Here is an 11932-nt window from a genome sequence, read left to right as displayed (position 1 = left end):
AAGTTTTACCTTAATGGACATCTCTGAGCGGCCTTTCTTTAGCATTCTGTCTCAATGTTTCCCCCACCTTCTCTGTATCATTTTCTTGTTCATGTCCTCCATATGGTCACCAGAATTTGATGTTTAATTGTTCTTGTTGTTTAAAATCTGTCTCGTCCACTAGAATGTAAGCACCCTGCAGGTACGGATTATATGGGTTTTATTCACTGTTCTATCCCAGGGCCTGACAGCGAAACTGTCATGTAACTGTTCCCTCAATAAATAACTTGTTAAACAAATGAATCAAAGGCCTTCATTTCCTGACCCCGGACGTTAGGCTACCATGCTAAACACGGTCAAAACACGCTGTACAGATCTTCTTTAGCATGTCTCACAATTGTACTTAAATAGTAATTTGTGTCACGTTAGCTTTGTCAGTCTCTCCTTCTGGATTATACTTCCTGAGAACAGAGGCGTGTCTCTCTTGTCTCTCTCGTCTTACGACAGAGCAGTTCAATAAGCATGAGTCTGTTGAGTCTTCCGTAAGATCGTGTGCCTGGGAGCTAGGGAGAGGGGGCCAGAGGTGATCTGAGCAGCCTGGTTCTGTGGTGGCGGATCGAAAACTTGAAGGGATGTTCATGAGGCCGATGGGGAGGGCAGGAAATTCACTGTGGGCTTCCGTATGCAGCCGGACTAGCTGGCCTAGTCTTTCTCTTCAGCGTCACCCCCAATGTCCTCTGCTTCACTCTCAGTCTCCCTCTCGGAGGCTTCTTGAACCCCAGAGAAGTCTGGGTACAAGGACCCAGGCTTTCATCAAGGCAAAGGGGAGAGATGGGAGCAAGGCCCCTGGATCCTGGGGAAGAATTGGAAGAGTGTGGAGAGAAAAACTTCCAGCTAATACCCTAACTTGCTTCTGTATTGTCCATCTCGTAACAGACACTGTAGCCTCAGTCGAGAATCACTCAGATTCACTATCCACTGGTGAACAGGCGGATCCAGCCACAACCAAACAAAGCATCGTAACAGCCAGTGAAACGGTCAGTGCAAACCCAAAGATGGCACCCAGCGACTCGGAAAAATCTGGGACACCAGCCACAGACAAGAATATTGCCATTGCTACTGGCTCAAAGAATACTCAAGATCCAGCTCAGGAGTCTGTTACACCAACTACTGTCCTGATGAAGACCGAAACCAAAAGCAGCCAGGATGGGCTTAAAACTGCACCTGGAACTGAAGTCCAAAGTAGTACCAGTGTTCCTGCGAGCGTGACCACGCAGGGAGGGCGCACGGACCTCCGATCTACACAACATCTGCGTAGCCCCACAGACGACAGTCCTGCCCTTTCTTCCTTGACCACCCCAGCGAGCACACAACAGCTGACTCCAGGCTCTCCCAAGGGACCAGACCAAATGACGACAGCTTCAAGTAGTTCAGGCACAACGGCAGGTTACACCTTCACCCCTTCACATCCGGGGACGGCTACCACGCTGAGTAAGTCATGCCTTTTATTTAAAAATCCTGGTATTTCCTATTCTGTCCCACCTCCTCCCTTCCTCTCTAAGTGCTGGTCTTAACCCAGTCAATTCGTTTCAAAACTCACTGATGGATCATGAGCCTCAAGATCGTGACCCATGTCAGGTCTATTGAAGCAGAATTTCTGAGTGTGAACCTGAGAATCGGCCTGTCCAAGACCTCTTCAGGTGATTTGGCTGCTTCTGAAGTTAACAGACGCCACCACACCAGAAGATGGTGGTTGCATCCTGCAGTGAGGGCAGAGGCTTTGAGTTGGATACACCCAGATTCAAATCCTGCCTCTGCCACTTGTTAGCATGTGGCCTTGGGCAAATTGTCAAACCCTTCTGAGCCGCAGTTTCCTTATTTATAAAATAGAGATAATTATGGTACCTTCCTCATAGGGTTGTAGTGAGGATCCCGGAAGAAAGTACCTTGGAAGTACTTAGGACAGTTCCTCCAGGAAGTCAGTGCCTCAGTTAATGTTAGCTATCGCTGCTGACGACATTGTCATTGCCATTGTTGTTATTTCTTTTGTCTGGTTCTTAAACTGGCTCATCCAGTCTGACCCATCCCTCAATATATTATGAGCATTGACCTCCTGTTTGCCTCTTCGTCCTCACAGTCTGCTTAGTGCAGCTTGCCGTCTGACTTGGGGGCAAGACCAAAGAACCTGAGGAAACTAAGAACAAAACTGGCCTTTACTCTTAAAGATACTACTCATCCTTTCTTGCAACCTCGTTTTCCCAATTACAGGATCATTGATTACCTCGCGAGATCTGCCGACCTCCACCAAGATGCCAGCCATCACTGGGAATTATTCCTCCACCCCGGGGACCCCTTCCTCCATCCCTGGGATAGCGACTTCTTTGTCCAACACTCTGCAGCCTACGTCTTCATCGGGACCTGTGGCCACATCTTCTGGCAGAACCACAAGCTTCCGTACTCAGTTGGCTCCAACTGCCCCTCAAGACTCCAACATCTCTACTCCCCCCTCGGTTCTCGAGGATGACAGGGTAATTCCAGCAGGGCTGGGACAACAAGAGAGGCCTAGACTCCAATAGAAGGGGCTCGAAAAAAGAGCATTTCTACTCTTCTGTCCAGTCCAGGGCCCCTGGCTAGCGAGGTTAGGAGCAGTTGTCCATTTGCCCTGTTCTCTCCCTGGCTTTGTCAGATACTGGCTGAGACAGCTGGACACACCTGGCTCTGAAACTCTGGCCCAGCCATGCCCCCAGCTTGCCGGGAACGGCTGGCTTCTTTCGTGTCACCTACCCAGGGGGAGGGAGGGAGGAGTCCGAGATGAAATCCTGCCAGTCCCCGCTTGAACCTTAATCCTAGTGGCTTCTTCCAGATAACCTGCACGAAGACCGACCGAAGTCTGAACGAGTCGATGCTCATCTTGAACCTCACGAAAACCGTCCACTGCGTGAGTACCTCGCTCGTCCAAGCCCCACCATCTACACCCCCAAAGTGCGGTTTCGCAGCTGGGTTAAGAAAGGTGCAAGGGAATGAAGTGTTCCTTCTGAAAAGAAAGCGACAGAGACGTGTTCACTTTCCTGGCCGTGGTTCGTCCCACTAGGGAGTGGCCCCTTCTGTCTTATAGAGGGACGAAGTGAGGTTCGGATTTCTCCAAGCGCAGTCCTGTCCGCAGCGTGCTGCAGGGCCAGATGAGCCGGGTCCCCTGGGCTTCCGCTGTGTGACTGCTCACCTGCTCTGGGAGTCTGCAGACCCCCGTCCTAGTTTCCGTTTGCCTCTAGCTCAGGGCGTGACTTTGTTAAGTTGTTCTCATCGGGCTTCAGAGGGGCCCATATTGAAAATGAGAAGCTTAGTCTACCTAACTCTCCCTGTCTTAATCATCTGTGGCTTTCTACTTCCTGGCCTCAATGGAAGAATAGCATGGGGAGAATCTTCCTCTAACCCGAGGAGTCAAGAGGTCCTGATGGTCAGAGAGCCATCGCTAGCAGCTGTTCTTCTGCTCAGCGTGCTGCGTGTGTGTATTGGGGTGGGAGTGTCCGCATGTGTGTGAGCACATTTGCATGAAAGCTACAGTGAGCAGTGTGTCCATTCAGGCGGCCAGTCTCCAGGATTAAGGACTCTCTTCACTCAATGAATGGTTGAGCCCTGTGACGGTGACGGATGGCTCACTGCTGCCATCTCCTGGTCAGTGCCTACTTTTGCAAACATCCCTCAGAGCTAGAACAGAACATGGTTTCTAAAGGATGGAGATGTTGGGTTTACAAAACACTGTAATGCCGCCTTTATTTTCTTGTTGGTGTCCATTTTGCTGAAATTTTCCAAGTGGTCTTTACAAAAGCCTACATTTAGACTGGAGTTTTATAAAGGAGCCGTGTTTACCTGGGGTTGGGCTTTGTGGACCAGGTAGGAAATCGCGTTGATGCTTACCCACCCCTTTCCTCAGGCCCTCTTTTTGGCTAAAACTAAGGCAGGTTGTGTGAGAAGCACTTTTTTTCCTTTTGCTACCAAGGGAAAGTGGAAAGCCCTGGATGCCCACCTACTGTCAGGCTGGGGAATTAGTAAACCTAAGGAAATTCCAGGTAGAAACCCAGCAGATGGTTTGTGGGTGCCCTGAGGTGAGTCATACCAAGAGTCCTTTGCTTTATCTCAGTCCCTTACTCCTAAATCAGGTCAGAGAAGCACCAGCTCGGGGTGCCCCTCGGTGACATGGCAGGATTGGGTAAAAGCTGTCTGCACTTTGCATCTTCACCCTCAGTCCTAAAGTCACGTCAGCCGTGCTCTTTTTGCTTAGAAATATAGAAGGCTCCCTTCCAAGATGTCCCCGTGCGCATCTTCAAGATACTGTCACGTTCCCCTCTTCAGTGACGGCTCTTCCTTTCTTCCTGTCAGCCTGCCTACGGTTTCAGAGAGTCTTAGCCTAGGGGATGGGCACGTGTTTCAACTTTGGGATAGACGACCTTGAGCTGTGAGCCACAGCTTCCTCTCCTGAGGTCTTCGGCCAGGGCGTCCAGGCTGGTGAGAAGTGCAGAGAGAACTGGCCTTCCCCACTGGCGGCAGGGTAGTGCTGCCAGGCAGTGCCTCCTCCAGCTCCTTCTGGGGAGAGAGGTGATAAAGAGCGTTAGGCTGTGACCCTTTAAGAATTTCGAGGGCGAAAGGGACACTAGGGTAAACGGTATTGTTCAACCACAGACAAGATAACCGGGGTGAGGGGACTGGGGAAGAGATCTGCATGAGGCAGAGAGGGCAGGGTCTGGTCCTGGACATCAGCACAACAGTACTTACCTCGTGACCCCTGACAGGCCCGGGAGGGGCACCAGTTGAGGCCGGAGAGGGGAATAGGTTCCTGCCGGGCCACCACATTCGCCTGACCATCGCTCCGAAGAGCAGCCCCCCAAGCCTAGGCTGCTATCGTGACCCCTGAGGAATGACCTGTGATCTCCCACATTAGGCGGGGAGCCCTCTGGATGACAAACTGGTCACACTTCTGTGCCGAGCGGCTAAATCTGCCTTGAACCCAACTCAAGACCAGTGCCACATACAGCTGATAGTCAGTTCAGAAGGCCAGGCAGTGGCAGTCGAAGAGATCACTATTCGAAGTGAGTTGGGGGCATGGTGGGGCTATGCGGAATGTGAATGGGGAAGGGGGTGATGGCTCAGGAGCCGTGGGGATGGGTCAGCACTGGTGTTCCCTCAGTCCCCTAAGAATTGTCAAGCCACTCCCCCTTCCGGGGCCACCCAAGAGAGATACCACTCAGGAGACTGAGATCCAGTTCTTCCTCCTCTTGGGGCCCAATCTCTATCCCCTACCAGCTCGCTCTGAGCCAGACCACTGAAGCAGCATCTCTCCCTCCTCTCCCACAGCAAAACTCTTTCTTAAGGACGTATATGAATCGCTGAAAGACAAATGGGATGACCTGAAGGAGGTAAGTGGGCTCCTCCCACGTGTTGGGACAAATTGGGTCAGGAGTCTGTCCCTTGTAAGTCTGCAGTGACTTCGCTCCACAGTGCTTCTCTCATTGTAGAAGTACCCCTAATTTGCCAGCATCTGGAAGACAGGAGGTTAAGAGAGGGGACAGCAGGCTGGTGGAATAGGCCCCACCGCACCGCCAGCAGAAGAGCTCAAGAATGAATGGGATGTCAGAGAGAGGGTGCCCAGAGCCTGTTTCCTGCCACATAACGTTCTCCTTCCTGGCCAGATGGGAGTCAATGACATGAAGCTTGAGGGTCAAGGACCACCAGATGAGACTGAGGACCGGTTCAGCACACCCCTGATCATCACTATTGTCTGCATGGCATCCTTTCTGCTCCTCGTGGCGGCCCTCTATGGCTGCTGCCACCAGCGCCTCTCCCAGAGGAAGGACCAGGTGAGGATTCCACTCCCCTAGCCAGGAAGCAGTCCAGCTCATCAGATGACTCTCAGCCCACTATTCCCATGTTAGAGGAAGGTGAGTGGTTGGTCCACAGACCCTTTATGCCAGGCGGAGAACATCCCTTCTAGGAAACGAATACTTCATGGAATATTAAAGCAGCGGCATGGTGGAAGACTGTGGGCTTTGGAGTCAGAAAGGCTTGGTTTAAGCGGTAGCTCTGCCTCTCTGTTATCTGTGTGACCTCAAGCGAGTCATAGAATCTGAGCTCCGGGTTTCTCACCTGCATAATGGGGCGAATATCCACTTTACACACGTGCTGTAAGGAGTCGCTGATAAAATGGGCGCAGGTGTGTCTGTCTCGCCAGTTCTTTCACCCACCTTCCTAGAATTCCCATCACACTTCTGTCCATTGGGTAGAGCTTTGAAAACACCCCATGCCCAGCTTCCTTACACACCCAAAGTCGGAACAGAATCTCTGAATCGGTGTATTTGTTAAATGCTTCCCAGGTGACTCTGCTGTGCAACTCAGGTTGTATCTCACAGAGATAGAGAGAAAGCACTGTCCCCATGGCTCCCACCTCAGCGGAGGGGGCCGTAGGTCCTGCAGTACCGTCTTACTCAGGCTTAGAGAGGCTCTCAGTCACCTGGCCTGCAGAAAGTCATAATTTATTTCCTTTTCCTTTTAAAAATGTTTTTATTGTGGTAAAATATATATGACATAAAACTTACCATTTCACCGTTTTCAAGTGGACGATCCAATGGTCTTATGTAGCACGCACGGTGTTTTGCTGCATCACCGGCATCCGACGCGACCTCCGGAACGCTTTCACCCGCCCCAGCTGAAACTGTACCATGAAACACTTAATTCCCCAGTCTCTCCCCACCCAGCCCCTGGTAACCCAGAATCCACAATCTGGCTCTTCGAAATTGCCTACTCTGGTTACCTCAGATAAGTGGAATCATATGATATTTGTCCTTCTGTGTCTGGCTTATATGTCATTAGCATGATGTTTTCAAGGTTATTCCATGTTGTGACACGTGTCAGAATCCATTCCGTCTTAAGGCTATTATTCCATTGTATGTTATATCACATTTTATGTATCTGTTCACCTGCTGCTAGACATTTGGGTGGTTTCTACCGATTGGATATTGTGAATAATGCTGCTGTGAACCTGGGTGTGCAAATACCTGTTTGAGTCTCTGCTTTCAATCCTTTCGGGTATGTGCCCAGAAGTAGAATTGCTGGATCGTATGGTAATGCTTAACTTTTTTAAAAAAAATATTATTTTATATACAGTCCTTCCCATTTCAGTGCAGTGAGGTGAGGCAGGTGCCTGTGGAGTGAGGTTTGCGGGGAGGGAATGGAGGGGAGTCTGGAGGACTCGGGAGAACAAGGCACATCTCCACATGCTTCGTGAATTTGCCACCAGGGTGAAGGTGGAGTGAGCTGGGAATTTTAGGGTGCTGGGCAAGTCCTTGTCTCAAACTAGCCCTGAGGCAAGTCAGTGGTCAGGATGGCCTCCAGGAGCACTTACTGTACAAATTGGGGTTCTGGATTATAGGGGTACACGTGCTTTATTGAGGCTGATAGCCCTCAAAGTTACCCTTTTTTCTTGGGTCATCTTCCTCTCTTTAGCAACGACTAACAGAGGAGCTGCAGACAGTGGAGAATGGTTACCATGACAACCCAACACTGGAAGTGATGGAGACCTCATCAGAGATGCAGGAGAAAAAGGTGGTCAACCTTAACGGGGAGCTGGGAGACAGCTGGATCGTCCCCCTGGACAACCTGACCAAGGATGACCTAGATGAGGAGGAAGACACACACCTCTAATCCGGTCTGCTGGCGGCCTCCGACGGTGCCACAGAGCTCCAGACTGGACCACCTCAAGTGCCATTGGGACAGGGGAGGAAAGTCCTTCCCATTTGAGGGAAAGACTGGGGAGGGAGCAGACTTGGAGGGTTCCCTCCTCCTAATCCCGCAAAGGGCCTTAATTTTTCTCTTTCAAACTGAACAAATCATATCCTGTCTAGATTCCTCTTGTAAAATAACCTACTAGTGCCTGAGCTCAGTGCTGCTGGAAGACGAGAGAGAGGAAGGGAGACCAAGAGCGAGCCATACTGGGGACGTAGGGATCAACTAGTAGAATCCCTTCATTTCACAGATGAGATGACTGAAGCCTGAAGAGGGTAAAGTCAAGGGTGACACAGCCACTTGGTGACAGAGTCAGGATGAAAACAGATTCCTTCCTGCAGGCCAGTGCTCATTCCACCATGCCACACTGCTGCGATCCCTTGTGCCCTCCCTCCAGAGCTGCCCTGGGCTGGGGGTGAAGCTGCCAGTCGATGGATGGGACAGAAGGGAGAGCAGCGGGGCCCGATCCTGCCTCAGCGGGATCTGGTTACTTGAAAGCATAGGTCCCAGTTCTGTCTCCTACCCCAGCCTCGTCTGCCATTGTTCTCGTCCCCTTTGTTCTTCCCCTTCCATTCACTCGATTTTTATTCCCATTCTGCCCCAGGATCCTGGGACTAACACAAGTCATTCATGACCTTGAACCCCTTGTCTGGATTCTGGTTTCCTGCCATTTGCTTAGTGAGACTGGGACTTGGACCACACGAGACTCCCAGCGTGAACGAGGTCTGCTTAGGGGTCCGTCTACAGGTGGAGAGCTGGGGAAGCCCTTCCTCCCCGGGTGTGTCCTGGCCCATCACCCAAGGGACTCCCTGAAGAGGCTTCCCAAGTGTTCCATTGGCCTCTCTTTCCCACCAGGGGCTAAATTCCACAGCTAATGAAGGCAAAGGGTTCCTATACTGTTGTTCACTGCTCAGCCAACGGGGGTGAAAATCCCAGCTAGGAAACCCCAAGATTAGCGCGAATGGGCGGCATTCGGACAGACTTTCCCAGGGCCCCAGTCAGCAGAGAGGGCGTCTTGACAGACAATCGAAGGAAGGCCGGGGAGGCTAGGCTCTTCTATTTCATAGGAAACTCAGGGACTTTTCAAGTTGCTGAGAGTTTTGTTATGTTTTCTCACCCAGCCCTCTACTGCCTAAGGCCAAAGCTCAAATTGTAGAGACTTTCAGTGAGCTAAACTCACTGATTAGAGTCTCCTGTGCCATAGGGCAAGAGAGGCCTAGAACATGAGGTGCATTTTAAGGTGCATAAGGGGCAGCCCGGGGGACTGGCCGTCTGTCCGTTCTCGGTAACCCCTCGCTGTCCTGGCATGGAGCCATGTCCTCTTCTCTGTAGTCCTAGTGGGGCTGCCCTGTTGTCCTGCAGTTTCTGGTAGCATCTCAGGGAAATAAAATACTATCTGTTCCTCAGTAGAGGGGATCTGAGGGGCTCAGCAGTTAGCCGCCATGTAGGAAGACTAGGCGTGGTGAGGTTTAATCTGATTTTCTGACGAGAGAATCCTGTGTGGGATTTTGAACTTTGCCCATGGTCACTATTGTTCCTGGGCATAAGATCCCTGGAACTAACTAGAAAGATGGGCAGCACTGCTTAGGAGAGTGAAAACTGTCATTTCGGGCCAAGAGTCAGAACCCCAGAACGCAGAGGGATGGTTCTGATGACACAGGCTCTCAGATTTGGGATAGATTCTTTTATTAAAAGGGGAGGAGTTTTAGGGGAAGATCTGTGTCCCTCCGTGGCTGCCTGATTCCTTCTTCATAGCCTCTCGCCCGTTGGCTTTGGGGTTCAAGTAGGGGCCCCAGTGAATTTCTCAAGAGTTAGAGAAGATACAAAGCTAACAAGGATCCAAAAGCATTCGCCCTGGTTCTGTAGCAAGTGGAGGTTGGCAGGATGGAGAACAGTGCCAGTTTGGGGGAAAAGGAAGGATATCTTGTCATGCTGGGAAAAGATCTGGTCACTTCCTTCCTGTCCCGTATTTGGTTCTTTCTATCATGGTGTCTGTGGAAAAGGCCAGGCCGGATTACGGCTCCTATGCTGATTCTGCGTAACATTTCACCAGCCAGGCCTTGAGACCGAGGCAGCAAATACGCCTCTGCAAACTGATCAAAGGTCGCAACCCGTAGGCCTCTTGGGGAGAAAGACGATGCCTGGAATGACTGTGGCTCTAAGGAGACCTCGGAGAAGCACCGGGCTGGTTCAGAGGTTCCTTCTTGAGGTCCATCCACATTGTGTTACTCTAGCTTTTTTAGGGCAACTTCAGAATCCAATACCTTGCCTCGGCTTGTTCTTGCCACTAGACATCTATGTCAAAGGCCACAGAGCCATGCATCTGCAAAGGACATCTTCTTCCCATCTTTCTACTGGTTTCTAAATGCTGTCAGGTAATTCAGATTCTGGGGCTGAGAAGAGAGAAGAGGAATACCGGCCACTCAGCATGACTTTGAACAACTTATACCAAAGAGATGATAAACTCTTTACTTCAGTGACACACTGGTTTTCCTAAGCTGCACAAAAGGCTAGAAACCATGCCTCTGATGACTGGACAAAATCCAGTGGGAAACATGCTGTCATAAGCGGGGGGAGAAGCGGCAATGCTTACGAAGGAGGTACAGAAATATTCTTTGCATCGTAAGACAGGATACGGGTTTAATCTAGACACAAGGTTCTTTTTCCCCCCTTTGGTAAGGAAAGTTGGCAGAAAGTTCATTTAAACCACTTCCAAGATTTATCCTTTTTGACAATATGCTGGAGAAACTTTGAAAAATAAGTTCAAGCTGATACATATATACGTATTTTTTGATAATGTAAATAAAAGTCACATATTAATCCACCCTGTACTGCTTTAAGTGAATATACTTTGGAAAAACATTTGTTAGCTAAGAGAGATGGCTTTAAAAACAAAAACAAAACAGGAATGTAAATGTCTATTTTACTAGAAATGACAAGTCTTTTATTTTTCTTTAATGAAAAACGAAATTTAAGATAGGCTGATGACAAAGTATTTGTCTTGAGTACTGGGCATTTTTAAGTATGATCCTCATCCTTCCCCGGCAAAGTCCCAGCCTATTATAGTAAGGGTTGGAGTCAGTATACACTCATTGGAAAGTGACATTCTAGTCATAGGGAGAGGGTGTTAGAGACCTAGTCCAATATTTTTCTTTAAAGAGAAAACCTGAAGCCCAGAAAGATAAGTGACTTGGCCAAAATCATGTGGTTAGCGACAGAAACCGGATGAAAACATGTGCTGGAAGACTGTCCAGTGTCGTGTGCCTCAGAACCAAATTAAAGACAGGCACCAGAATGACACAAAGGGCTGAATTCCCTTCTCAAATCCTATCTTGCGGCAAGGCTAGGGAGGGCATGAAGACAAAAAACAGAAACCTTACTGGTCTTCCACATTCTGAGTTATTTAGGTATAAGACTTAAATGAACAATTCTGTTGGGGAAAAAAAAAGTTTTGAATGAGCTTTTATATGATCTGCTACTAGCAGGACTAAGGATCCAGGAGAACAAGACAGGGGAAGGCAGAGGGACAAGAGTAAAGCAAAGGCATCTCTTTCATCATTGTCACCAGCCGATTCACTGAGGTTTGGTGAAAACCCAACACTGAGTGAAAGAAGGCGATTATCACTTGATGTGGGTCTTTTCTGTTATTCGTGAATTTTAAGCAGTTTGTGGGGGGCGGGGGGGGCATATGTCTTAGTGGACAGGGGTCTGAAGTACACTGGAATTTACTGAGAAACTTCTTTGTAAAGACTATACTTAATTATTGCCATTTTTCTTACAAAAATATATTTTGGAAAATTGTATACTGTCCATTAAAGTGCTTTTGTGTAAGCTGGCTCGAGCCCTCGTATTGTGCTCTGACTGGCTTCTGTTCTTCACTTGTGCGGCACCTGAAAACATCAGACACTCCGATGAGTGCAGTGACTTCTGCTCTTAGTTACGCCTGCTGAACTATGCGGGTCCAGAGAATGAAGGAGAGGAGGGAAGCTGCAAGAAAGGAAAGGAAGGGTCCTGGAGGAGGTGATGGCGGTTCTCCAAGTTCTCTCAGGTTGATCCTAGCTGAAAAGACCTTTTCTCCTCACAACAGTTTTGTCATTGTTTTACCTCTTCCTTCCCTCTATTTCTGCTTTAGATACAATTGTGATTCACCCACCACTAAAAGTCCCAACGGGGCTTCTGA

General features: G+C 49.5%; 1 protein-coding gene across 3 annotated transcripts in view; it reads left to right on the top strand.

Annotated features, from left to right (window-relative positions):
* The window catches only part of PODXL (podocalyxin like), a 46192-nt gene extending 34599 nt beyond the window's left edge, over positions 1-11593 (top strand). For all 3 annotated transcript variants that reach the window (XM_011357242.2, XM_023528943.1, XM_023528944.1), the window contains exons 2-8: positions 916-1470; positions 2248-2507; positions 2843-2917; positions 4916-5063; positions 5329-5390; positions 5664-5831; positions 7474-11593. In XM_011357242.2, coding sequence (XP_011355544.2) covers positions 916-1470; positions 2248-2507; positions 2843-2917; positions 4916-5063; positions 5329-5390; positions 5664-5831; positions 7474-7671 — 1466 coding nt within the window. In that variant the 3' untranslated portion in view covers positions 7672-11593. The remainder of the gene's footprint in view (positions 1-915; positions 1471-2247; positions 2508-2842; positions 2918-4915; positions 5064-5328; positions 5391-5663; positions 5832-7473) is intronic.
* The last annotated feature ends 339 nt before the right edge of the window (positions 11594-11932 follow it).

This window comes from Pteropus vampyrus, unplaced genomic scaffold (assembly GCF_000151845.1).
Source record: "Pteropus vampyrus isolate Shadow unplaced genomic scaffold, Pvam_2.0 Scaffold33, whole genome shotgun sequence".
NCBI classification, from domain to species: Eukaryota; Metazoa; Chordata; class Mammalia; order Chiroptera; family Pteropodidae; genus Pteropus; species Pteropus vampyrus.
The sequence above is the reverse complement of the archived record's forward strand: the minus strand, read 5'-3'. Positions and strand labels throughout refer to the sequence as shown.